The sequence below is a fragment of the Marmota monax genome, unplaced genomic scaffold (assembly GCF_021218885.2).
Source record: "Marmota monax isolate L192 unplaced genomic scaffold, Marmota_monax_Labrador192_F-V1.1 WCK01_AAM20220418_F8-fsc00008, whole genome shotgun sequence".
Taxonomy (NCBI): domain Eukaryota; kingdom Metazoa; phylum Chordata; class Mammalia; order Rodentia; family Sciuridae; genus Marmota; species Marmota monax.
In genome coordinates, this window is record NW_026694432.1 from 10557522 (window position 1) to 10584872 (window position 27351).

The following is a 27351-nucleotide window of genomic DNA, read 5'->3' on the forward strand; positions in this document are numbered from 1 at the left end:
AACACTTGGTGGGCTGGGGCTGGGGCCCAGTGGCAGAGTGCTTGCCTAGCACATGTGAGACACTGGGTTCGATCCTCAGCACCACTTAAAAATAAATAAATAAAGTTATGCTGTCCATCTACAACTACAAAAAGAAAAAGAAAAAAGAATTAACACTTGGTGAATCTTTTTTTTTTTTTTTGAGAGAAAGAATTTTTTAATATTTATTTTTTAGTTTTCGGTGGATACAACATCTTTATTTTATTTTTATGTGGTGCTGAGGATCGAACCCAGTGCCCTGCGCATGCCAGGCGAGCAGGCTACCGCTTGAGCCACATCCCCAGCCCCACTTGGTGAATCTTGACCTCACTTCAGACACTGAAGTGTGTGTGTGTGTCCATGTCCATCCCTATTTAATGTCCATACCAATGAGTGCTTTTGAGTTCATCTTAAAGGTGTAGAACTAGAAGGACATGGTAGAGAGGCCCAGGGTCTAGAGTGGGGAGCTGCTGCTGCTGGGGTCTTTTTCCTCTTTGAATTAGCCCCACATAGGACACTCCCCATGATAGGTATTTCTTATCCTCTGCTCATTGATTCCTAGAAATGTTATTCATTCCTAGGATAAATAGGGCAAAAGAGGAGGGAGAAAAAAATCAACTGATAGTGGGCTAGAAATACATGATTGCTAAACTGGTTTCAACATGACCACTTCCAAAAGATTTTCTAGGTATAATTTCAAACCTTTATACCCCAAGAGGATCAAGCCAAGAACCATCTGTTCCATTAACACCACTGAGAAAGTCAGGAGGGTTAGAGGAAACAGGACCAAAAAAACTCTCATTTAGGAAATGAAAAAGGATTCCTCCTTCTATATAGTCATACCTGCACTTTGTTCCTAAAGAACTCACAACAGAATGAATTATGAATGGTGTGATCTCCTAAAAGCCTCAGCAATGTACCAGGATCCCTGCTATATTTGATTAGCACAGGCCATGGCCATTCCTAGTGAGGTTACCTGTTCAACTAAACCCTTGAAAATAACAAAACTGAAACAAACAACAAAAAAGCTACATTCTCCAATTAAAGGATGGACAAGTAAATCTCATAGTTTCCACCCACTCCACCACTGACCCATCTTCAGAAAATCTTAGTGAGTTTTCTATGAAAAGAATGAAACTAAGGATAAGAGATTGTAAAGTCACACCAAGAGCCTCAGTATTCCAGGAGAGGCCTGGTATTCCTACTTGGAGCCTCTTTTACTGAAGAAATATGCAGGTTAATTAAGTTTGATAATCCTGCTACAAATTTTATAAACAAAGGAGGGAAAGGGCTTCTGCTGTTGGACAGGCATTGTGCCCCAGAAAATAGAAGTATCCCTCCAACACCAAAAATAGGGTAAAAAGGGGGGCTTTTGTATAGAATATTCTAGCACCTTTCTTCAGATAGTCTCTAACAAGATCCAAAAACTGGAAGAGCAGCTAAGAAGCAGCACTGATATCTGTGCCTCCTTCTTCCCTTCTCTTCCCCCATGAGACTGGATGAAGAATCTAGACTATTTCTGCCCTCTTCAAACTTCCTTTGACAGGGAAGTGACAGCAATAGTTAATTTGGCTCATTCTTGCAAAGACCTGACTGATACATGATGAGCTTGCAGAGCCCAGAACTTAGAAGGGATTGACTCCAGCTGTCAGAAGTTTTTTGTTTGTTGGTTTGTTTATTTGTTTGTTTGTTTTGGGAAGGTTACACAGGGTGTGGGGAGAGAAAGGGGAAGAGAAGCTAGAGATCAAATAGAAATACTTTGTAGTTGTATAGGCTTAACATGCCTGATCTGAAATGCCTAGCAGCAGATGTGTTTCAGATTTTGGATTTTTTTGGATTTTGAATATTTGCATAGATTTTATGAGTTGAACACTGGATCCTAATCCAAAATTCAAAATCAAAAATGCTCTTTAAATCTTAAAACTTGAAGGATAACATGATACTCAAAACAGTTTGATTTCAGAGCATTTCAGATTCTAGATTTACAGAGTAGGGACACTCAACCTGAATATCCCTACAAAGCTTTTCACATACATGTTTTCTAAAAGGAGTTCTTCAACAGCTAGTCAAAGAAGGTAAAATATCCACATATCCTGGCAGGAAAAAAGCCTAGCTATCTGCCTACATTCTGTCTGTCACTCCTCTTTTCCCCCCAAAAGCCTTTTCCTCTCATGACATTCTCCCACCCTCTCCACAGGCAATGATCGCTCTGGGTCCAGAATCCTGACTGCTGATTGAAAGAGAGATGTTTGAGCATCCTCCTCTGCACAGGGAAATAATCTATCTATTAATTAGAGAAGGGAAGTAAAATATTTTACTCATTTTCCTCCTTAATAGCCAAAAAGAATCCTACATCATCACATCTGACTGCATTCTTCTCATTTATGGTAAGGAGTTTGTCAATGATGCAAAGAAAACACTATTCAAATTTCAGAGCTTTTTATATTATTTTAACAAAAAGTTTCAAAATCATTAATTTTCACTTTACAAAGGCATCTATAGTCCATCAACCTGCATTCCTTCCTCCACTTCCCTTCCTGCTCCCTGTTTCTTCAGATGGGATTCTGACTCACTGTAGACACAGGCAACTAGAAAACCTGGCCCAAGAAACCTAGCTACACCTTCGTGAATCTACAGCACCCAAGGCAAGAGCCCTCCACCCACATTGCTGGACTGCCTCAAAGAAAACAGGGAGTGCCCTGATCCCTGCTGAGCTCAAGAGAACAGGAGACATTTCTCATATGCCCATTCAAGCAAGAGACACACCTGAGGGGATTCTCACCTACTCGCCCAGGATTACATTGATGAATTCTGTTCCTTCTGCATAACTGCTTTAAACACATAATGAATATGACTAGCTCAGAGTAAGAGGACCTTGTAAGTTCATAAGTTATTAATGGTGGGCTGGGGATGTGGCTCAAGCGGTAGCGCGCTTGCCTGGCACGCGTGCGGCCCGGGTTCGATCCTCAGCACCACATACAAAGAAAGATGTTGTGTCTGCCGATAAGTAAAAAATAAATATTAAAAAAAAAAAATAATAAGTTATTAATGGAAAGTAAAGACCCACATGAATAGCAAAAACAAAAGGACAGCCTGAAGCTTTATAGTACCTCTAAGGTTGTTGAGTCCCTCCAGGAACTTCTGGTACTTGTAAGCATTCATGCCCTGGCCCAGCGTTGTTGGTTCAGTGGCTGGAAGTAGGCACCATGGTGCAGTGACAGCTGAGAAGTGGGAGCATGCAAACCGACTGATCTCTACTCCCTCTTCCACTAGCCCCGGAGAACTGGACTTTGACCATGTGTGCACATGTCGTCACTAGAGAAGCCTCTTTACATTACAGCCCTTTTGTGCACCCTCGTTTGTTGCAGAGGGCGGAAATGTCTCCCCAGGAGACATCAGCCCCTCCTTTGTGCAAATGAGCCAGGAGACAACAACAGTCCCTGCCTATCATCTGCCACTTCATCTGCCACCTTCTCTCTAGTCTGTAGACCAGGCTCTACAGGGATTACTGCTCCTCTTGCTTAAATTCTAGGGAGAGGCTTAAATGCTTTTCAGGGCACCAGTTAGGGTTAAATATTCATTTTATTTAATTAGCATTAAATATTCGTTTAATATTTGAGAACTATGTTTTTAAAGGACCCCACTCACCACAAGAATGTCACCACAACAGGAGCTCTTTGCAAATATCACAAGGCAAAGGGACAGGTTTCACAAAACAAACAACCAACTCTGTACTCTCCTTACAGCAGTCATGTTTACAGACTGGAATATAGCCACACCACACAGGAGACTCCTACCAACCCTATCCAACACAGGGAGAGGAAAGCAGCAAAAACTGTTACACCCACTCCCTAAATGCTAAAAGAATAATAATCTGGGAGGCCGACCTTCTCCAGAGATAATAAGGGTGAAAATACAGCCCAAATGTCACCACACATCCAGCTCAGGGCACTATTGCATTTAGCCCATTCGTTTTTGAGTTCCTTAATGCGTCAATAACTTTTGCAAATTTCCTGCTACTCCATTAGTCTCAAAAAGATGATCAACCCAATAGTCACAGACTCTTAGGATAAGGTACACATACTATAATTAAAAGAGGGAAACCCTCAAATTTCTATAGCATGTTTGTTATAAGGAACTCAAGACAACTTATCTGCATGATTATATTCATCTTTGAAAATATTTTTACAAAAACAATTGCAGCTTTCCATTTATACATAATAAAACAGATGGAGGCTAAATAGTCTGTTCAAAAGTCACAAATGAGGCCAATAAGACAGCATGGCAATAATTGTTTCCCAAATCTGAGCTTGGTACTCCTGCCCATTGTACCATAAAAGCCTTGACATCCTAGAAACCAAGGAGCAATTAATGGAGTCAGACCCCACTAGAATAACTACTCATAAAAGAGACACACCCATCCCAATCCACTACCCACTAAGACCTAAAGTGTTTTAGATAACCTGACTCACAGGCTGCCAATCAGTGACCAACAGTAGAATTTGCAATGTGCCAAATAAAAAATTCTGCAAAACTTCCAATCATACAGGTTGGATGCAGGTGGAGAAACTAAGTAGCATCGTGAAAATAAAGAGAAAAGAGAATAGGTTAAGTAATTTTAAAAAAAGAATCAGGTTAAGTAATTTTAACTGCTGCTAATAATAAAAGTAACCAGCCCTTATGTACAACTATAATGTTCCAATAAAAAATATGGAAAAAAAGAATTTGAATGATCTGGAAAAAATATATCAACCCAAGTTTTGCGCCATCCAATGCTATGAGTTAGCCAACAGGTAGTTAGCCACTTTGTATAGATTTGAGTATTAGTAGTTTGGGGGGGGGTACATAAATACATGGCTCGTTTTCTCAAAGAACACTTCAGCAGGCAAGACAGACAAGCTAAAATTCAGTTTAATGCTTCAAGAACCTAAGTTAGACAGTAGGATACAGTAAGTAATAAATATAGATTCTACAATGTACTATTGTTAGAATCACAGTATCTTTAAAATCACCTAGTCTAACAGCTACATGATCCTCATGGAATCTGAATTCCTCATCTATGAAACAAGGTTAAGAACTCAGGCAAACATTAAACAACAGTTCAGATCATGTGTCTGTTTTCCTTGAGTTATTCTACTTATTTCTCTAGGAAGAGACAAATAATAGAGTACAGTGGAAAGAACTATGGTTGTAGAGTCAATACCTAGATAGCTTATGACTTGACTTTGCTACTAATGCTATATGAACAAGAGCCCCAAATTCTTATAAAATTCTAGTTCTTGGACATATAAACTTCTGTTTACTAATGGAAAGGAGTCAATGAACTCAGGTAAAAAGACTTCTTCTGTGTCATGAACTGGTATCAATTAACAAGTGCAATCTGAATATAAATGTTGAAAGCAATAATGTAAAAAGGAATGATCAATCAGCCAGAGAAGAGCTGGTTCCTTCTGAGAGTTCTAATTAGAGACTCCGCCCACCTCAAGGAGGAAGGCAGACTAATAGCAATCTAACAGCAGGAACAACTGACTTAAAATAGCCACTTGAACTAAGTGCATTTAAAAGATAACACATGGTAGTTTGTCATTTCCTATGTATTTCGCCATTAAAATTGTTTAGTAACATTTTATCAGATAAAAATTAAACAGAAAACAAGGATTTTGGAATTATGAAATAAGTGATGGTTCCAAACTGAGATCAGTCTCTCTTCATCAGCCTAGGTCTTTCTTCTCAATTGTCAGTGTACTAGCAAACTTGGAGAGGGAAGTGTGATAGTCTGGACTCCAGTTGCTTTCTTAGACACAGGAACTTTCCCAGAAACAGCATTTTAAAGCACCATGGTCTATATGCTTCTATATGCTTTTTTTTTAAGTTATCAGTGGACCATACATTCATTCATTCATTCATTCATTCATTTATGGTGCTGAGGATTGAACCAGTGCCTCACACATGCTAGGCAAGCACTCTACCACGGAGCTACAACCCATTTATTTATGGTGCTGAGGATTGAACCAGTGCCTCACACATGCTAGGCAAGCACTCTACCACCGAGCTACAACCCCAGCCCTCTATATGCTCTTTGTGGTTGTTTATCTTTTATCTTCCAATAAGCTTCACAAAGGTGAATCAAGAGGTAACTTTGAGAGAAGAGAGATTCTGCCCTAAGTTTCAGACACAGAGAGACAAAAGTAAATGGCTTTAGATCTGGCAGTTTATAGGCACTCTCTGGCCAGCTGCTGACAAAGGGGAAAAAAGGCCCACTGTCTCCAACAGCCCTTACAGAGCACAGGCACCTAGGAGCTGAGTGAAACTTGACTGAATGCAGCCAGATCAGCAAATCCAGACTAAGCTGCATGAGGCATGAGTCTGAGGGCTTCTGACTCTGCAATGACAGGATGACTGTTAAAAAGTAGCCTAAGGAATAGAGATCAGGTGAAAAGAAGGCCTGAGTCAGGTTTAAGATACTACCCCTGAAATAAGAAAGCAAGTTTGCTAGTACACTGACAATTGAGAAGAAAGACCTAGGCTGATGAAGAGAGACTGATCAAGTCCTAACTTGAAGCTCCCCCAGTTCCAAAAAAAAAAAAAAAAAACCTCTCTAGAAACCAGTACCCTCATAATTCCCTTGAAGCAATCCTCCTAAATGCAAAAGTCCACTTCCCACAAAACACTTATCAGGTAAGTGAAACTAGTCTGAACAACTAAATTAAGGAATTCATTCAATCATTTATTGAACATATGCTTGTCACATGCTTACCAGGTAACAGGCATTGACTTAGGTGCTGGAGATACAGAACTGAGAGTCTCTTGAGAGACACCAGGGAGGGGGAAAAAATGCAAATGTCCTCAGATTCAGAGGAGATGAGGGTCATGGGATCATCAACCTAAGGGCATAGCTGACTTCTAACTGTTCCTCTTCAGGCATAGGCTCAGGGACACAAAAAGCAATTCCCTTCATAAAAATGCATTAGTTTTCTTCAAGGAAGAATTGATACCCTGATAGCTGTTGTCACTATTACCCCAAAGCAGCTGTTGGCCTTAGAGGAGGGCAAAAATGTCTTCAGTGACTTAAAAAGCCAGTAACAAAATGACTACCAGGTTCAGGGTCCTATTCAGGGAGCAACAAAGATCACTTTCTTCATTGTCTCCCCCTGGCAGCAGTGTCTGAGGGAGAAAAGGGTTGAATTACACCTTGTACTTCTGGTTGGCAGGACAGAAAATGAGTTTGCCATTTGAAGAAAAGGCTGTCCCAGGGCCAAAGCTGCCTCTGCAAGGCTGAGGAACAGAAGACAAAAGAAGTCAGGTCTAATTAAACAAAGGACTGAAATGGCAAGACCAAAGGAGGCTTTAAAGGGAACTAAGTACAGATGTGACCAAAAATTCCACCCACTATGTGCCCACCCCAGGCCGGGTGTGGATTAGACCTACACTACAGGGCCTGACAATGAGTTTAAAGGGAACCTGTGTCTTATGCTATAGACCCCCATATCAGCTCACTCTCCTTGGTCGTTTTCTTTTTGGCCATATGATCCATGAAGAAATGGATGCATCCTGAGTTCTTTCCTCGATACACTGGTTATATAAAACTAAAGACCAAATGAGATAAGAAACACAACAATTGAGAATGAAGGCAAAAATACATAATCTGGTGAGCCTGTATCTACATGACCTCAGATTCCAGTGCCTCCTGCGACTTATTAAGCTTTTCCTCTTAGTTTACCCAATCACAAAATAACCTAAAAGTCTCACTGCCAGGTATTCTGAAGACCCAAGGAAAAGACCAGAAGTGAGAATCACACATCACTGGAATAGGGTTATAGACTTCCAGTATAGAGATGAGAGGAAAGAAAATTTATTTCAACAAAAGCATACTGGGATAGTCCCAAGTATCCAGGTGTGACACAGGTCAACAGCTTCTCAGCTCCTCCAAGAACAGTTTCTGTCATCAACTCTAACAGAACCCAGAGGACACAGCTGTAACTCCAATCAGCTAAACACAGACATCTGCTTAGGTGAACACATTTGGTTATTCTGACAGACCAAGGAGAAGAAAAGTGCATGCTGCTTTAATTCACCTGGGCTCCTCTGCCAGAAAAATCAAACAAGTGTCCAAAAACACAGGCCATCAACTTCCAGTAGCATTCTTTTGTTGCTTTTGAGCACAGGAAAGAGGCAAAATAAACATTTTTGAGAGGTCAGATTCCAGACACTAAAAATACTACAATGGTATTTTCCTTTGAAGATATCCTTTGCTAACAATGAAGTAATATCTAAAAACAATGTCCTGGATAGGAGACATGGCAGTGACTCTAGGATGGCAAAGTATGAGTTCTGAGAAGTCTGTGGGAGACTATCAGAATGGTAAGGAAGTGCTAAAGGTACCTAACAAACAGAATCTCAGTGAGGGTGTCAACATCTGTTTAATAAGTAGGGAGCACATTTTTATTTGCAATGGTATCATCTGTACTTGTCTGTATGCTTAAAATATTCATAACAAAATTTTTAAAAAATTAAAGCAATGGACCAAATTATTTATCACATTTACAAATGTGCATACACTTTGACCCAACAATTCTACATCTAAAATTTTTCCCTGAAGATATGCACATGGAAAATGACAAACGTACAAGGCTTTCCACTATAGCATTTTATAACAGCAAAACATGGTAATACCTTAATTCCCCACCATTAGGGAAACGGCTAAATATAGGACAGTATATCCATAAAACAGAATGATAAGCAACAGGGGAAAAAAGTCTTTATATGCTAATATGGATTAATCTTCAAGACATTTATAATAAGTAAAACAAATACAGAACAGAATATATGCTATCTTCTCATTTATGGTTTTGTTGTTGTTGCTTGTTTGTTTTTAAGGAGGGAAGAATCTATCCATAAAGGCAAGGATTTGGGTGGGTTTTGTTCATTATCCCCAGAACCTGGAACACAATAGATGCTCAGTAAATATTTGAATTGATTTCTTAAATGAATAAATAAACATACCTCTGGAAGAAAACACTGGAAAATGTTTATACTTATTGTCTCCATAGAATGGGAAAGTGTGGCTGGGTGGCACAAGATTTTTCACTATATATCTTAATGTACCTTTTTAATATTCAACTACGTGAATATACGAACTAATCAAAAATTTAATGTTTAAGGGTTGTAGCTCAGTAGTAGAGCACTTGCCTAGCAAGTATGAGGCACTGGGTTTGATCCTCAGCACCACATAAAAATAAATAAATTAAATTTTTAAAAAGTTGTAAAAGTTTAAGCTTGGAATATTTTTAATATCAGATTTTAATTTAAGAAAAAGCATTCTGGCACTAGCGAAAAGGAGCAAGAAAGGAGAAAGGGGACCAATCAAGACACTATTGCAGTGATCTATTGAGAAACAATAGAATCTGAACTAAGAGAGTAGTATAGAGATCAGAAGAAAGGGAGGGATTTGATATTTGAAATGAAATTATACCACATTTAATCACTGTTTTGAGTTGGAGCTGAATAGGGTGAATGGAAACAGGGAAGATTTTCAAATGATTCCCAAATATCTCACTTGTGTGGCTGGTAGAAGGTAGTGCCTTAAATAAAGTTTGGGGGTTTTGTTTTGTTTTGGTTTGGTTTTTTTTTTTTTTTTTTTTTTTTTTTTGCAGTGCTGGGGATCAAACCCAGATCCTTAAGCATGCTAGGCAAATGATCTACCATTAAGCCATACCCCAGCTAGTTCTTTAAATAAAGCAAGGAATGAGAAAGAGAAAAGCAGATTTGCCAGAATGAAAACGGAAGGTTCAGCATGCAACATTTTGAATAAAAGACACTCACAAGATTCAAGAGAAGTCCTCCAGTTTCAGGTTAAATGTCTGGAGCTCAGGAAAGAAACCTGGCCCCCAGTCACCACAGCAGTTGAGGCAGTGAGTATAAACAAGATCATCAACAACAATGTAGATGGCCAAAGACAAAATTATAGAAAGCACCTTTATCTAAAGGTCAGTAAAGGAAGATAAACCAGTAAATGAGGAAGGAAGAAGACAGGGAGAGGATGAAGTCATAAAGGTTAAAGAAGGAGAAACTTTTAAAGAAGATGGAGAGTTTCATAGTGTCAAGTACCCAGAAAGGTCAAGTAAGACCAGAGCTGAAAAATTACCATTGGATCTGGCAATTAGGAGGTGATTAGTGATCTTGACAACAGCAATGTCAGCAGAGCAGAGGAGGTTGGAAGCTAAAGGGCAAGTATATTCCATTCTAAAGACTTCTGAGGGTAGCCAGGCATAGTGGCTGTAATTCCAGCAATTAAGGAGGCTGAAGCAGAAGGATCGCAAGTTCAAGACCAGCCTCAGAAATTTAACCAGGCCCTAAGCAACTTAGCAAGACCCTGTCTCAAAATAAAAAAAAAAAAAAAAAAAAGAAAAGAAAAAGGGCTGGGGATATAGCTCAGTGGTAAAATACCCCTGGGTTCAATCACCAGTATTTAAAAACAAAACAAAAAAACTTGAGGTTAAACAGGCATGGTGGCACATGCCTGTAATCCCAGTAACTTGGAAGACTGAGGCAAGAGGATTGAAAGATTCAGTCCAGCCTCAACAACTTAGCAAGACCCTTAGCAACTTAATAAGACCCTGTTTCCAAAAAAAAAAAAAACACACACCTATTGAGGGCAACAAAGAACAGGTCTGTAAAAGGTGATTCTCACTTAACATCTCTAGTTTTCCACTTCCACTCCCATTATAATCTGATTATTTGAGAAAAATAAAAAGGAAGAAAGCACATAAAATAATATTTATACTTTATTATGTATTAGGTACAGCATGATGACCACCCAACTTTAAAGCAGGTTCCATTTACTCCGTAAATCACCAAATATTTTTAGACACTTATGTGCAAAATACAGAGCTGACAATGTGGGAGATAAAAGAGTTTACAATATAACTCCCTGCAAATTCTGGTAACTTCCAATCTTGTAGAAGAAAAGAATACACACAAAAAGAATGCTAAGGTACAATAAAAAGGTACAGGAAAAAAATGACTATTAATTAGCATTTAGGAAACTAGAAAGTAGCCCTCAGTGGAATGATCAGAAAAGGTTTCCTAGAGGACTTTGGGGCAGGCTATTAACAATTCGTAAGATTTTGAATGGTAGATGGAGTGAGTGAAGTAGCTGGAAAGGGAGCTGGAAAGCAGTCAGAGAGGTTTTCAATATCAAGCTGAGATAACTGAACCCCGATTCTTCTAAGTGCTGCTCTGCAGTGCCAATTGGCCTGCTGACATTCCACCTGGGCATGTCATGGCAGCCAGAATCAAGTTACTGAAAGTGAATTCATATTTCTCTTCTCAAAACCAATCCTCCTTTAACTTTCCCACTTGCAGAATGACAACATTCTCTTCCCAACCCACTAGCAAGGACTATTGCTTTTCCAATGCCTCTCATAATCACCCTCTCCTGTCTAACCCTCACTACTTCTAATTTCAATTGCAAAAAGAGCCTCGAAAAAAACTTCTTTCTCTCCCTCTCCTCCAATCCATGCTATACATGCTGCCAAATTGATTTTCCTAATGCACAGCCTTTGGGGCTGGAGCTGTAGATCAGTGGCAAAGCACTTGCCTAACATATGTGAGGCACTGGGTTTGATCCTTAGCACCGCATAAAAATGAAACAAATAAAGGCATGCTATCCATCTACAACTACAAAAAAAATAAAATTAAAGCACAGCTTTCATTAAATCATTCTAACACGAAACCTACTAAAGGCAAGGAAAAAAAACCTCAATGAAGTATAAAAACTCAACCACGTGGTACAACTTCTGCAGAGAAAACTTAGAGTTGCTAGGGAGAAAAGACTAAGAATACAAAATATGTGTACCTCTTCTCAGAGACCAGCCTCTAAAATGGGAGGGAATAAGGTGAGAACTGGTGAAGACTGCAGATAAACTGAGTGGTAAAGGTGTGGAAAGTAAAAGCTAAATGACATGTTGTGAATTTACAAGGTAGGGTGGAGTAGCGTGTTTGAGGAGTGTGGTGGAAGTCTGGAAAGGCTGCTGCAGAGAAAAGGCAGGGGAGTCAACCAGAAAAGAATAAATAGATTTCAGGGTAGTGAGAACCAAGCTGTGGCTGATGCTTCTGAATCTGCAAAGGAGTCAGTCAGCACAGAGCTATACAGTAGGACTCAGTAGCTCAGTGGAGAAAATGAACATGGGTCCATCCCTGGAGAAAGGGGAGGATAGTGAGAAAGAAGGAAAGGGATCTGAGAATATTTATGCAAGGGTTGTCCAGCAGAAATGGGCTAGTAGACTGGAAAACAGCAGAGACCAGGTTTCACAGGCAAAAAGAAATATAAGTGGAAGAAAAGAGACTGTGACCACATTCTGGGATTTTCAAGAAGAATAGAGCAATTTCAGGTCACCTAAAATACACTTCCCTCAAAACATGTAGCTATCTAAAAGATCAAAAATGATGCCATGCTCACTTCTAGGCCATGTTCTGATACATAAACTGGTTCTTTAAATGGGTCTGACACCCCACAGGTTAGTATAAGGAGACTCCAATGAGAGAGTGCCAGGGTAGGATTCCCCTCCTAAACTTCTTCCTTCCTTAACTGTGAAATTTGATCAGCACTCTGGGCATAAGATCAATAACTTTTCTTTTTATTGACTGAGAGATTTACTGGAGTACTTACAAGTATGGATGGGGTTTCTGAAAATAAAATTAAGAAATTGATCAGGCATGGCGGTGCACCCTTATAATCCCAGTGCTCAGGAGGCTGAGGCAGGAGGATCACAAGTTCAAAGCCAGCCTCAGCAATTTCGCAAAGCCCTAAGCAACTTAGTGATACCTGTCTCAAAATATAAAATAGAAGGGCTGGGGATGTGACTCATGGTTAAGCACCTCTGGGTTCAATCCCAGTACCAAAAAAAGAAAAGAAAAGAAAAGAAACTGCTCAACTGCTAGTTTAGGACCTTCAGGGTCTTAGAGCCAGTCACTATAGGGCAAGAGTCACAGTCCTTCTCAGGGCCTTGGATCCTTCCTGCAGTGGTAAAGTACAGCAACAAGAACAACTGGAACATAATAATTATATTGAATAGGGAAGCAGAAATTGGAGCCTGATAAAGTAAGGGACATCCAGGATCAAGGTAAGAAAGAAAATTCATTTCCTTTCACTGCAAATTGAAAGGTTGCAGGCTAAAGTATGGCTCAGTGGTAGAGAGCTTACCCAGCATGTACAAGGCCCTGGTGTTCAATCCAGTAAGAGAAGAAGAGAGGGAGAGAAAGGGGGATGGGAGGAAGGGAGGAAGAAAGAGAAGTAAGTAGGTTAAATCTTTATCCTTTGCCTTATAAAGACAGGAAAACCTAAACACGCTATTTACTTTTTTCTCTAAAGATCTAGGATCCCATCTAGTCTATTGTTCCAGCCTGGTACAAAAAGAAAAAAAGAGATTCCAACCTTCTCAGAAAGGATACAAATTAATCAGAACAATTCCACTAAAACAGATTGTGGCTTTCCTGACAATTCACTCTAAAAGCCCCAACTTCCTTGTAAACCTCTCCTTCATCTAAAAGTCCCAGGGGATAATAATTGTGAAAGATAACTTTGACATTAAAGTACATGAAGAAAAAGAATAGGAATTCAAGAGTTGGTTGGCCATCTGGATAAGCATCTAGAATTTGGCCCCCACACCAGCCCAGTCTGCCATTCCATTTGGACTGAGATGGACTCTGCTGTGTCAGATGGAAAAAGTAACTCCAAATGTTTGTTTAATGCAGCTCTCGTTCACCTTCACTTGGGTCACCGCCTTCCTTTGCTCACAAACACTTAATTGTCCCTGAAAAGTAGGTCAGTCAGTGCATTGTGGAACAAGCTGGGAGGGAGAGCTAAGACCCAGCCTATCATAGCTTCAACAGCCTGAAGAGGCCCAAGTCGTGTCTAGGAGACCAAGACCAGTCCACAATACAGTATGCCAGGAGCGCTCCAGGTGCTCCAAGCAGAAACCTGGCTACTGCCATTCCTAGGTGGTGATTCAACAGCCTGGGAGAACAGAAAACGCCCAGGATGAGGGTCTGAGACTCGTTTGAGTCCAGGAAATACTTGTTCCACTCTGATGGCTAATGAGGTGCCCCTAATCATTCCTGAATGAAGGGAGCAAGAGGTGAATAATCAGAATGCTAGAACTCTTCCCCACAGTTCATATGGTGCCTTCTGTAGAATACCAAGCATTGTTCGACCATAAATGGAGCTGCTGAATGTCTCCCTGCTCCTTCTCCCAAATATCTTCCTCAGGACACCCAAAAATAAACACTGCCTCTCACCCATGAGCTAGGTACATTCTTAGCACTGTAAGCTGTCATTTGAGCATAAATAAGGGGTTAAATTTGGGGGACAGGATACATCTTGTTCACTAGGCATCATCTCATTTGCCACCCAGAATTTTAAGGTAGAAAAGATTCCCCCCAATCAACCTTCACCCTTCTACTGGCTAGCTTACTAAATACAGGATATCACTTTCAAAGTCACAAAGAAGGAGCCCAGAGAGATGAGGTGACAGAAGGCTGGCAGTATGGGAAATGGCTACCAGAGAGTCAGCTGTCCAGCTGGCTCTGGAATCTGAAGACTTCCAAACCTAACAACTGCCTTTCTCAGCAAGAATCAAAAGTATGTGTGGCAGCTGTGGTGATAAAGGTTGCACAGCCAGCCTCAGAAGTTAGTAGAAAACCACTTCCTTAGCCATTGTTCCCCACAGAAGCAAGTGCTCCCAGGAACTTCACCTTGGGACCAGATACCAGCTCTAAGAAATAGAAAGGGGAAAGGAGTGAGTTATCTCTCATGCAGACAGTCTGCAGGCATCCCCCTCTTCCCTCCTCAAGTCCTCTTGTAGTGAAACCAAAACCACTGACAGTCCCAGCCTCTCTGAACTCTGACTGTAGGACCTGGCATTTTCTTAAGTCCATGCACCGCTCCTCCTTTTGGTCCCCCACTGGCTCCCCTTGCCCAACACAGACACACTTCACCTTTCCAAATCTACGACACTTTCAAGTCTGGATCATATCATATAATATCTGATTTTGTATCATTTTTATTAGGTTTAGTTTAATAACTAGATTCTAAAATCTATAAAGGAAGCAACATTTCTTAACACCATTATTACAGCTAAGACTGAATGCTTCAAGAATCATTTTAAGCACTTTTATACATATTATTCTTTCAATATCCATAATAATCCTGATGTAGGTGCTATCATTAAAATATTTTACATGAAAACTGAAGCACAGAAATTTTCAAGAACTTGCCTAAATTCTGTTAATAAATGGCAAAGCTGAGATTGAAATCCTATCAGCCATAGTCCATGCTCTTAACCCCAATTCCCTACACCAGTTTTCCCTAGACCAGCAACATCAGCATCTCCTGGGAACTTGTTAAAAACATAAATTCTTAAGCCCCACCCCAGACTCAGTACAGGCTGAGCAGAACTGGGGTGGGATCCAGAGAGCTATCTCAACAAGTCCTTCAGGTGATTCTGATGCAGAATCAAGTTTAAGAACCAAAGGAATGTATTCTCAAGCTATGGTGCTTTGGCTTTTCCATATTTAAGCCACACCCAAGACAGAGAGGAGTGCAGAAAAAACTTATCAGTGCAAAAATATCCCGAACAACCAATTATAGCATAATAGAGTATATGTAGATTATACAGCCAGACTGCCTGTTCGTGTGAAACCTAGCTCTGCTGCCTACCAGCTATGTGTCTTTGAGCAAGTCATTATGTCTTTCTGTTCCTCAGTTTCATCAAATGGAAAATACCTGGGAACAGTGGCACACACTTGGTTCTAAGCAACTCAGGAAGCTCAGGCAGGAGGATTGCAAGTTCAAGGCTAGATTCAGCAACTTAGCGAAACCCTGCCTCAAAATAAAAATAAAAGGGCTGGGGATGTGGCTTAATGGTAAAGCACCCATGGGTTCAATCCCCTATACCGAGAGAGAGAGAGAGAGAGAGAGAGAGAGAGAGAGAGAGAGAGAGAGAATGAATTTCATATAGTGAAAAATGGAGATAGGTTTAAGAATTAAATTAATATCAAGCTGGGCATAGTGACACACACCTTTAATCCCAGCTACTTGGGAGGCTGAAGCAGGAGAATTCCAAGTTCAAGCCAGTCTGGGCAACTTAGTGAGACCCTGTCTCAAAATAACATTAAAAGGGTATAGCTCAAGCCCGGCACGGGGTCACACACCTGTGATCCCAGTGGCTTACAGCCTTGAGACAGGAAGATCGCAAGTTCAAAGCCAGACTCAGCAAAAGCAAGGAGCTAAACAACCCAGTGAAGACCCTGTCTCTAAATAAAATACAAAATAGGGCGGGGATGTAGCTCAGTGGCCGACTGTCCCTAAATTCAATCGCCCACAAAAAAAAAAAAAAAAAAAGGGTATAGCTCAAAGGTAGAACACGGGCCTAGTGTGTGTGAAGCCTGGGTTCAAGTACTTAATATTACATAAAGCATTTGTAATAAAAAAAAAAAAAAAGCATTTGTAATAGTATCTGGCACTTAGTAAATGCCATATAAACATTTTTTTTTCCTTACTGAGGATTAAACTCAAGAGATGCTGTACTACTGAGCTAATCCCCAGCCCTTTTTATTTTTTACTTTGAGACGGGGTCTCTCACAAAGTTGCCCAGGCTGGCCTTGAACTTGTGCTCCTCCTACCTCAGCCTTGCTGGTCACTGGGATTATAGGATTACACTACTGTACTCAGCCTGTTATATAAGTTCTTATTAACTATTTTAATAAGATAGTTTTACAATTAAATATAACAAATATTAGGCATGTATGTGTCAAGCACTGTGCTGAGCACATGCATTCATCAACGTCTTCCCAACTCATCATCAGCCTCTCAACAAGTGTTTATTCATGCCTTGTTATATGTAATATCCTGTGCTATGAGATATGAAGGATACAAATAAGGCATTTAAGATATAAATAAGGCATTTAAGCACAGTGTAAAGTAGTGAACTAGATATGACATTTACACAAGTAACTATATAACACACAGTAGCAAGTGATAAGAATCATAAGATAACACCATTTAGTGGAAAGAACATGGGGTTTGAGGTCACAAGATTTAGATTCAGGCCCAGCTATGGGTGACTTTAGTCAAACAACCTTTCTGAGCCTTAGTTTCCTCAGCTGTATAACAGGAATAATAAACTATCTGTGAGGTTCAAAAGAGCTAATATATGTGAAAACACTTTGTAAAAGGTTGTGTGAATGTTAATTGTCCATTGTTATCATTATTACTTTTTGGCAGGGGTGGGAAGGTACTGACTGAACCTAGGGATGTTTAACCACTGAGCCACATCCCCAGCCCTTTTTATTATTTTGAGACGGTCTCACTAAATTGTTTAGGGTCTTGCTAACTTGCTAAGGCTGGCTTTAAACTTGCAATCCTCTTGCCTTAGCCTCCTGAGTGACTGGGATTACACATGAGTACCACTATGCCCAGCTCAGACAGGTTTTTGTTTTTTTTTTGTTTTTTTTTTTTTTTGGGGGGGGGGTGCTGGGGCTTGAACTCAGGGCCTTGTGCATACAAGGCAAGCACTCTTCCAACAGAGCTATATCTCCAGCCCTCCAATTCAGACAGTTTTAAAGCCTTATATGTTGACATAGCTGTAGTTGAATGAAATAATGTACTTCTTTTTTTTTTTTTTTTTTTTTTTTTTTTAAATATTTATTTATTTTTTTAGTTCTCGGTGGACACAACATCTTTGTTTGTATGTGGTGCTGAGGATCCAACCCGGGCCGCACGCATGACAGGCGAGCGCGCTACCGCTTGAGCCACATCCCCAGCCCCAATAATGTACTTCTTTATTCTAGCAATTCTTACTTGTGAAAAAGCATCTAAAAGGAAAAAAATAAATTTAATATACTATGAAGAAAGTTTATTTTTAGTCAAGAAAGTTGACCACATCAGATGTATTTATAAGAAATATAATTGTCAGTTTTGCATAAAGAAAGTTGCATAAGGAAAAAACATAAACTCCCCAAGAAACAAGTAGAAGTTAAAGTCCAAATTTCAAACTGAACACTGTCATACAAGTGCCCCCTACTGTCGTTCATATTCAGTCTGTTCCTCTAAATTCTTTTTTTTTTATTCATTTTTTAGTTACCCTCCTATAGTGGCCTTCACAAAGTATAAACATAATGATTTAGGCATCTGTGCCTATACAATCTTAACTTATGAATACTAAGTGTGATCTTTATTAATTTAATATGGAATAATTTAATTTGCTCATACTACATTGACAGCATAAAATCATCCTGAATGTCAGTTAAATATACTAGTATCAAGACACTGAAGTACTGAAGCAAGGAATATGAGGTTAGCTGATTTGGGTGAGGAATACTGAGGGGATGTATGACTGCATTATTGACACAACTAGGTCAAAAAAACCCTAAGACACTGCAGTCCTCTCAAGCATATAGAGAGAACTGGGGATGCATTAGCATAAACCATCCCTTTCCCCGATAAACCACAGACAGTGATCCAGGCATTTGAGGGACTGCTTCTCCTTCTTACTCTCTACCCTGTGTCCAGCATAAGCACAGGATGTCTGGGCTCATGAAATTTTCCAGGTCAAATTTGGGCCTGGTGAGATGCAGAAAAGTCACTGTTGTATAAAAGTAGATAGTGTAAGAATCTGTCTAAGCTGTTATAACTCTTCTGTTAAGATTCTTTTTTTTTTTCATGTATAATAAGAATTGTAATGCATTTTGCTGTCATATATAACAAATTAGAAGAAAAATACATAAATAAATTTTTTAAAATAACAAATACTCCAAAATAACAGTTGTTGTTTAACCACGATTGTATAATCCTTAATTAATTTCTTCAAGGTTGCTTGCTCAAAAAAAAAAAACAAAAAACTTAATAATCACAATGTTAAGATTCTTTACACTTCATTTCCCTTGGAGAACTCTTCCATAATCCTGGGAAACCCTGTTACCAGTGTATACATTCCAGTGATGGGCTGGATTGAAGTAAACCCAGGAGAACATGTAGCTCTATATTGTGTCAATTACCATTGATGGATATATACACATATGTCTGTATACAGTCGTCTATATTATATACATATGTGTGTGTGTGTGTGTATGTGCACATACACACACACCTATGTTATCTCCTATATACACTACCCTGGCAGCCACATTGCCGTTCATTGTGCGTATCACTCCACAGCTATACAGGAATACTCTCTCAGCCCCTGACCAGTGCAAAGTAAGTCAAGAATCTAGTTTTGTCACCACAGAAAGAGTCTCATTCATAAGAGTTAAGGAAAGAGAATAGGAAGTAAGACTAGTAAGTTACAGCAAGCAAAAGCCATCTATCCTTGTAAAAAAATTAGGCTAGGAAGCAAGATTCTTTTCCCCTAGAGTTTTACCAGGTATGGACTCTGTAAGGGGTTCAGTGAGTCAGTCATTTCTCAGACTTCTATCAAAATAGATCATGCAACCAAAGCCTTGAGAAATAAAGTCAGCACACCAACAATAGCATTGTTCCACTTCAACCTCTCCCTCCCAGCTCTGCAAATGGCTAAGCTTATAAAAATTAATTCTACATTAGCATTAAAAAGAATCATTAGCAACACAAATCCATCAACAGATGAATGCAGTAAAGAACTAGAAGGAGCTAAATTCATAGAAACAGAAAGTAGAATGGTGGTTGCCAGGGGATGAGGAGCGGGAGGGAAGTGACTGTTTAGTAGATATGGAATTTCAGCTTGGGATGATGAAAAAGTTCTGAAGATGGATGTGGGTAATGATTGCACAATATAAATGTATCTGATGAATACTTACAAATACCTGAAATTTTATGCTATGTATATTTTGCTACAATATTTTTAAAAAATCATATTGTACCAGGCATGGTAGTAGTACTTGCCTATAGTCTGAGCTACTGAGAAGGCTGAGGCAAGAGGATCTAAAGTTGGAGACCAGCCTGGGCAACAAAGCAAGAACCTGTCTCAAGAAAACAATATGTTGCTATTAATGACTCCTACTAATAAAAAAGTACACTACATACCTACTATGTGTCAAGCAACGTGTGTGTGTGTGTGTGTGTGTGTATAAACTCATTTAACCTTTATGAAACTCTGCAAGATGGTCTTTATCACGAATATTTTACAAATGTGAAATTAGGAAAAGCATACCCAGTTAAGAGGTTAAGTGGCCATCCAAGGACACAAGAGCCAGAAAGTACCAGAAACAGAATTCCAAAGACAAGATTCCTTTCCACTGGCTTATTTCTACCCTAGAGTGGAAATTTATCTGATACTACACAATAGTCACAAACAAGAAAACCCCTGGAGCAAGGAGAAAGGCACATGGTAGCAACAAAGATAAAAGAAAGAATCCACTGTTCAAAGTTATGGACATATTCCCTGATTCCACTTATAAAAAGTTGTTCTCAGCTAGGCATGGTGGCACATGCTTGTAATCCCAGCAATTTGGGAGGCTGAGGCAGGAGGATCCCAAATCCAAGGACAGCTATAGCAACTCAGTAAGGCCCTAAGCAACTAAGCAAGACCCTGTCTCAAAATAAAAAATAATAAGAGATGGTGATGTAGCTCAGTAAACACCCCTGGGTTTAAACCCCAGTACCAAACAAAAAGGGTTGTTCTTCCTCTAACAGTATCCAAGAACTTTTATGTGGGTATATGGTACTGGGGATTGAACCCAGGACCTCACACTTGCTAGGCAAGCCCTCTACTACCAAGCTATAATCTCAGCCTTTTTTTTTTTTTTTTTTAATTTGAGGAAGGGTCTCCCTAAGTTGCCCAGACTGGCCTTGAATTTGTCAGCCTCCACAGTTGCTGGGATTACAGGAGACCATCATCTCACCTCCCTATTATCTAAGAAACTTTAAACACATCAATTCCGTACTCATACCAAACCCTATCAAACTAGGAAAAGCTGTTTGGAGTACCCACTAAACCCCAAAATGAAAATTCTCTTTACCTCCCAAGCAATTCCCTATAAGTAAAAAAATTTAAGAATTTCTTTATAATCTAGGGGTAAAAATTTAAGAGTTAATTTAAAAAGAAAAGTAATGTAAGAAAATATAAGAATTTTTTTAAAAAAATCTAAGAGTTAGTGTATTGCAAAACCAGACCTCAGGTCCCTAAACACTAAGCAAAGCTCCACTTGAAACAAATATCACAATGACATCTTCCCCATTCTCTCTTTCTAGTCCTTTGCTTTCCATCAAGATAGAGCAGGAACAGGCTAAACTGGATGAACAGCTCTTAGGAACAGAAGTAACTGTGCAGGTCCACAGGTGGCGCTGCTTGTTAACAGCACTTTCACCCTCCCCTCCCAGAGAGGAAGCCGCAAGGCCGGCTGGTGAGGAGACACAGGAAATCTGGACAGTCAGATTCCAACCCCAGCCTGTGTCCCTCAGTCAGGGTTCAGGGAGGCATCCTGCTGGGTTCCATTCCAAGGGTGGTGTCACTTCCACCAGATACTAACAGTTGCTCTCCCTGTGGATTTACCTACAAAAAGAGCTGCCCAGAGAATGTAACAAGAGTGGAATCAATAGCATGTAGATCACTGAGGGAGCGAGCTTTTCTATCCTAAATGGGAGAAAGAATCACAGGTAAAGTAGGCACTGACCAAGAATGGGATTCAAAAACAATCCTCTTAGGTCTATGACTCCAGGTGGGTGGAACACACCTGTAATCCTAGCAAGTTGGAAGTCTAAGGCAGGAAGATAGCAAGAAAAGGAAAAGGACTGGGGATGTAGCTCAGTGGTAAAGTACCCCTGGGTTCAATTTCCTAAAATTTCTGTGACTATCCCAGGGAAACAAGGAAGTTTGAATCATGGATATGCTTTGAATTCCTCAAAAGAAAACCATTCTGCTGAAAACAAAAGCAGCCTCCTTCCTTCCCACCCCCATACCCTGATTTATAGTCACCAAGTGTCTCCTGGTTTTCAGAAAATATGCCATCAAACAGGAAATGAAAAAATATCCATTTCTTCCGAAGGAAGTGGGGAGGGGAGAATCATATCCCTATAGAGACAGGAAATCAGCTGATCAGGATCCAAGTGGAGCTCAGGAAAACAACTCTGCTCCTTTCTCTTGCAGTGGGGCATAAAATCTCTGGTTGTCTTTGGGCTTCAGTTGCACCGTAGGTAAGTATTTCTGAGGAGAGCCATTTTATTAAGGAGTGTTGGATATTTACTAGTTTAATGGGGAAAATGAAAGCACCTCATGCCAACCAAAAGCATATCCCACAAACTTCCTACATTATATTGATGGACAGGGAAAAAAAAAAGAGAGAGAGAGATCCAAAGTACAATTTGCACAATACCCAAAGGGAACATCTGCCCACAGTTGCAAGTAACTCCAAAATTTAAAGTTTGCAGCCACCCAATCTGAGGTTGTGATTGGATATGGAGCACAGACTAGAGAAGACAAGACTTTTTGTTTGCCAACAGAAATCCTCATTCTAACAGCTGGATATTTCAGTAGTGCATGGCTATCAGGGGCTTAATACTTTCTTTCCCCAACCCCCTTTTGCTGAGGGCTGTCCCTTCATTTGAGAGAAATAGGTTATCTTTCAGCCCTGCTACAAAGAAGGTCATAATGACTAGAAGCCTTGTCCAAGGTCATTAGCTAGTGAGATGGAACTAATACTCACAACTTCTAAATGCTGTCCCACAGAAAGGAACTACAAAACAATTGTTTCTCAAAAACTTCTTAGGCCACAAAAATTCTCTATGCCCTACCCACAAAAACTGCTCTATTTATATCTTTCTCCCAACTATCTCCACTGTCTCCTAACTCAGTATGCTACACATGCCATGTTTCTGTAATCAATGCATTTAATAGGTCCCTCCACTATTTCACTAGACATACATTTAATGAACACTTTGAGCTGGGATTGTGCTAAACATTAGGGACACAAAGGAATGAGACACTATCCCAGCTTTCAAGGTGCTCAGGGTCTTATGGAGGACAGAAAAGCAAATAACTGGAGCTGGGGCTGTAGCTCAGTGGTAGAGCACCTGCCTCATTATGTGTGAGACACTGGGTTTGATCCTTAGCACCACATAAAAATAAATAAAGATATTATGTCCATCTACAATTAAAAATTAAAGAAAAAAAAGCAAGTAACTATTATTCAGGGAAATGGGTAACATCAAAAGTATATATGTTTAGACATCTTTGGTTCTAGTATCCCACGGCATCTAGGAATACTTGGTTTACCCTGTGAAAGAAACCTTACTCTCAAGAAACCTCTGAAAGTATTTTTATCCTCCTCGTTCCCAAGTTAACACCTCCAAATGATGCTGACCAAAATTCCAAGGCTATAAATTGGTATGACATGTAAGAACAAGAAGAGCTCTACAATGGAAGAGAACTCTTGAGTCAGCTTTCACAGGAAGTTCTACAAAACCACACCCAGAAAATGATGTGAACAATGAAATGAGTGTACTAACTCTCCCCATTGCCAGTCCCTCCCAGGTCCAGAGAATGAGACATGTAGGAGGATTTATCTGAAGGGAAAGAAAAGAGTAGACATCAAAACCCACATTATGGGGCCAGGGTTGTGGCTCAGTGGTACAGCGCTTACCTAGGATGCATGAGGCACTGGAATAGATTCCCGGCACCACTTAAAAATAAAGGTATTGTGTCCATCTACAACTAAAATTAAAAAAAAAAAAAAACCCACATTGTTCTCATGGACTAAAACTCCCTGCCAAGAGAGTCTCAGCAACAACACAATGTTTTGTTTGGAGTTTTTGTTTTTTGTTCTTTGGAACTGGGGATTGAACTCAGGGGCACCCAACCACCGAGCCACATCCCCAGCCCTATTTTGTATTTCATTTAGAGACAGGGTCTTAATGAGTTGCTTAGCACCTCGCCATTGCTGAGGGTGGCTTTAAACTCACAATCCTCCTGTCTCCGCCTCCCTAGCCACTGGAATTATAGGCGTTGGCCATCGTGCCAGGCCATCACAATGTTTAAAGATCTACAAAAGGTCATTTAGCTTTGTTACTCTCTCCATATTAGCTGGCATCTAAATCATCCCACAAAAAGTAGGAAGGCATTTAGCCCACTTTTAAAAGGGTATTTTAAAAAATCAAAACCCAATCAATTTGAAATATCTTAGGGCTTTGACTATATTTATACTCTGAAAGCACCATTATGCTTCATGTTCTGATAATGGGGGGAAAAAAAACACAACCAAGGTGATCTTTTCCCTTTAAGGGGCAGGTAACAACCCCATAACACAAGATCTCCTCTAGGTCCACATTACTCAGAGCAAAAGAATGAAGACTGGAGTAAAGGCTTTCTATCAAATAAAGAATGGACCCTCATATTTTAAGGAGGCCTCAAGACCCTAAATCAAACAATCAAAACATTCTGCTCTCTATATCATAGAAGAGTTAAAACCATCACACCCCATTTCCTTTCCTCTGTCTTCCTACCATTTGGAGAAGGAGGGGTGTGGAAAGATGAATTAGATTCAGGCCTGGGTAGCTAAAGACAGGGTGGTCCATGCACATCTGGGTCTCAGAGATGGAAATGATGACCAATTTAATGTCCATGGTAGGTGTCAGTGATGAAGGGGAGGAAGATGGAACAAAAGCGGTAGGAAGTAAGACTAAAAACAACAGGTTTCATACCACTCCATTAGCACTCCATATGGATGAACACAAGGAGGTCCTATGCACCCCAAAAAGGTCTACGGTTGGTAAGACAAATGAGGAAAAGGAATATTCCCCATCTTTGCCCCACTTTGACTATCCTGTTTCTCTCTTAGATTTCCTAATTCAACCCCAAGCCTTTTTCTCCAGACTCACTCTAATGAGAAAGTAAGCAGCTGGGTGGTACAGTTTTATTGCAAAAAAATAATAAGAATAAATGGCAATTAATAACTGGTTTACACCAGTGAAGCCAGTTTATCAAAACAGCCTACTGGCTCTATAGAGTGCCTCTCTGCATTACACCATCCTTTTATTTATGGCTTTCATAAAGCCAAATCCCCACGTCTAACAACGTAGCATCCTCCCATCCATCCCCTTTTCAGACCTCCTCCTACACTTACTATCTCTCTTCCCAATGTGGAATCTGAATCCCATCCAGTAGAGGAGGAAACATAACCTGCTGCACAGGTATTTCATCTGGGGACACTCCTCTCAGCCACACACCCATCCTGACAGGCAGCCAAGATGATGTCAGCCAGCTGAGAGTTCCCTCAGGCTTCCGGTTCTGAGCACCTGATCTTTTTTAAAAGGGTGTGAAGTACTGACAAAACCCAATCACATCAACTTTTGGTGAATATCTGCTAAATGTAGGGCACTGTGCTAGGCAAAATGGGGAATAGAAAGAAGAATAGATCTCTGAGGGACAAATCACAGTGATTTGGGAGGCTGACTCAGAAGGATCAAAGCCAGCCTCAGCAACTGCGAGGTGTTAAGCAACTCAGAAAGACCCTGTCTCTAAATATAATACAAAATAGAACTGGAGATGTGGTTTAGAGGTCAAATACCACTGAGTTCAATCCCTGGTACCAAAAAAAAAGAAAAGAAAAGAAAGAAGAGTAGATCATAATCCATGAGCCCCAGCGGCTTCATCTAACTGGAAAAATACATGAGAAGTCAAATCACAAAAAAATAAAATACAAGTGGTGACACACAACATTTCATGGTCAACTAACAAATGAGAGATAGAGATTAATGGCATGAGCTCAGAAGCAGAATGAATGATAACAGGTTAATATGGTTTGCAAAGGATGACTAGGTAAGGGAGGACTTGAACTGAGTTTCAAAGATAGGTAGGATTTTACCAGGAGGTAGAGGAAGGATCTTACAGGAAGACACACATCCTAAGTCTCAAATGGAGACTCAAAGTAAGCCACATGTACATCAACAAAAATAAATAAGGTCAAGTAGTGTGGCATTCATCTGTAATTCCAGTAATTCAGAAGGCTGAGACAGGAGGAAGAGAGGTTCAAGGGCAACCTGGGCAACAAAGTGAAAGCCCACCCCGAATCTCGAAAATAAATAAATAAATAAAATTGGAGGAGAGATTCCTACAGTGAGCGGAGACATGATCAACATGAAAAGAGTGAAGGATACACTTGGGGCAGTTCCTAAGTAAGCCTGGAAATGGAAAATGTTGGAAGAATACCAGCACTTAAACAGTGGTGACCTTAACCAATGGGACATATGGAAAAAGGGACTAGAAAAGATAGCTTTTACTTTTTTCTTTGTAATTTCTGCTTAAATTTATTATAATGAACATGTATAATTCTATAATGATAGTAGAGAGAAATAGCAGATCAGCATTTTCTCCTCGTAAGTTCTAGGACATTCTTTTTTAAAGTAACTCACAATGCCCCCCCACCCCACCACCACCACCACCACCACCACGCCCCACCCCACCACCACCCCCCACCACCCCACCACCCCCACCCCCCGCCTTCTGACCGGGCCTGTGGCAAGACTTAAACCCTAAGGTTAAAAAGTACCAAGCAATCACACTCCCTTTCCCACAGACACACAATATGAGCTCACAAGCTAGGGAGTAAATGTCACTTTCCTGACCCCTTCAGAATCTGCAGGAGTTTTTAGAGAAAAGGAAGACTCAGGCCAGACAGTTCTAGTCAAGAAAGTGAAGGAAAATGTTGTGGTTAAGAATTGGAGTTCTAGCTGGACTCAGGCAATTCTGGGGGCTAAGGCAGGAGGATCGCAAGTTCCATGCCAGTCACAACAACTTAACAAGACCCTGTCTCAAAATAAAAAAATAAAAAGTGCTGGTAATGTAGCTCAGTGGCAGAGTGCTCCAGGCTGAATTCCTAATACTACAAAAAAATAAAAGGCCTTGAGTTCTGAAGTCCAAGAAAGCTAGATCTGAATGACCTCTCTATATTTAATTGGGTGTGACCTTGGGAAGTTGAGTTTCACTTTCCTCCTCCATGAAATAATAATAATAATAAAGCCTACTCTTAGGGTTGTTATAAGAACTAAAGGGGAGCAAGTATACAAACTGCTTAACAGAATCCATCCTGGCACATAGTAAAAACTCAACTAATGGGAACTACTATTATTATCAATCCATTCTACCCAGAAAAGGGAGTATTCCCCTATCTAAACACCAAGTCCATATAAGCCTTTTCCTAAATGCAGCCAAAACCAAAGTGCAGAATAAACAAGACAAGGGGTAAACCTCGATCTGGATGTTATCTGTGATCCTACCAAAATTATTTTAGTACATTTTTAAAAACCAGCAAAAGTTAACTTCATATATGAACCTCTCTCTAGGTCAGAAAATAGATTAATCTTTT

At 40.0% G+C, this 27351-nt stretch overlaps 1 protein-coding gene across 11 annotated transcripts in view; it reads right to left on the minus strand.

Moving 5' to 3' along the window:
• Macf1 (microtubule actin crosslinking factor 1) overlaps positions 1 to 27351 on the minus strand; it is a 347832-nt gene that overhangs the window by 280051 nt on the left and 40430 nt on the right. Inside the window, exon 1 of one of the 11 annotated variants that reach the window (XM_058570878.1) lies at positions 3129 to 3556. The exons of the other annotated variants lie outside the window; for them this stretch is intronic. Within the exon in view, the coding sequence (XP_058426861.1) occupies positions 3129 to 3180 (52 nt within the window). The 5' untranslated portion in view covers positions 3181 to 3556. Of the gene's footprint in view, positions 1 to 3128; positions 3557 to 27351 lie in introns of those variants that run through there. 11 annotated transcript variants of the gene reach the window in all.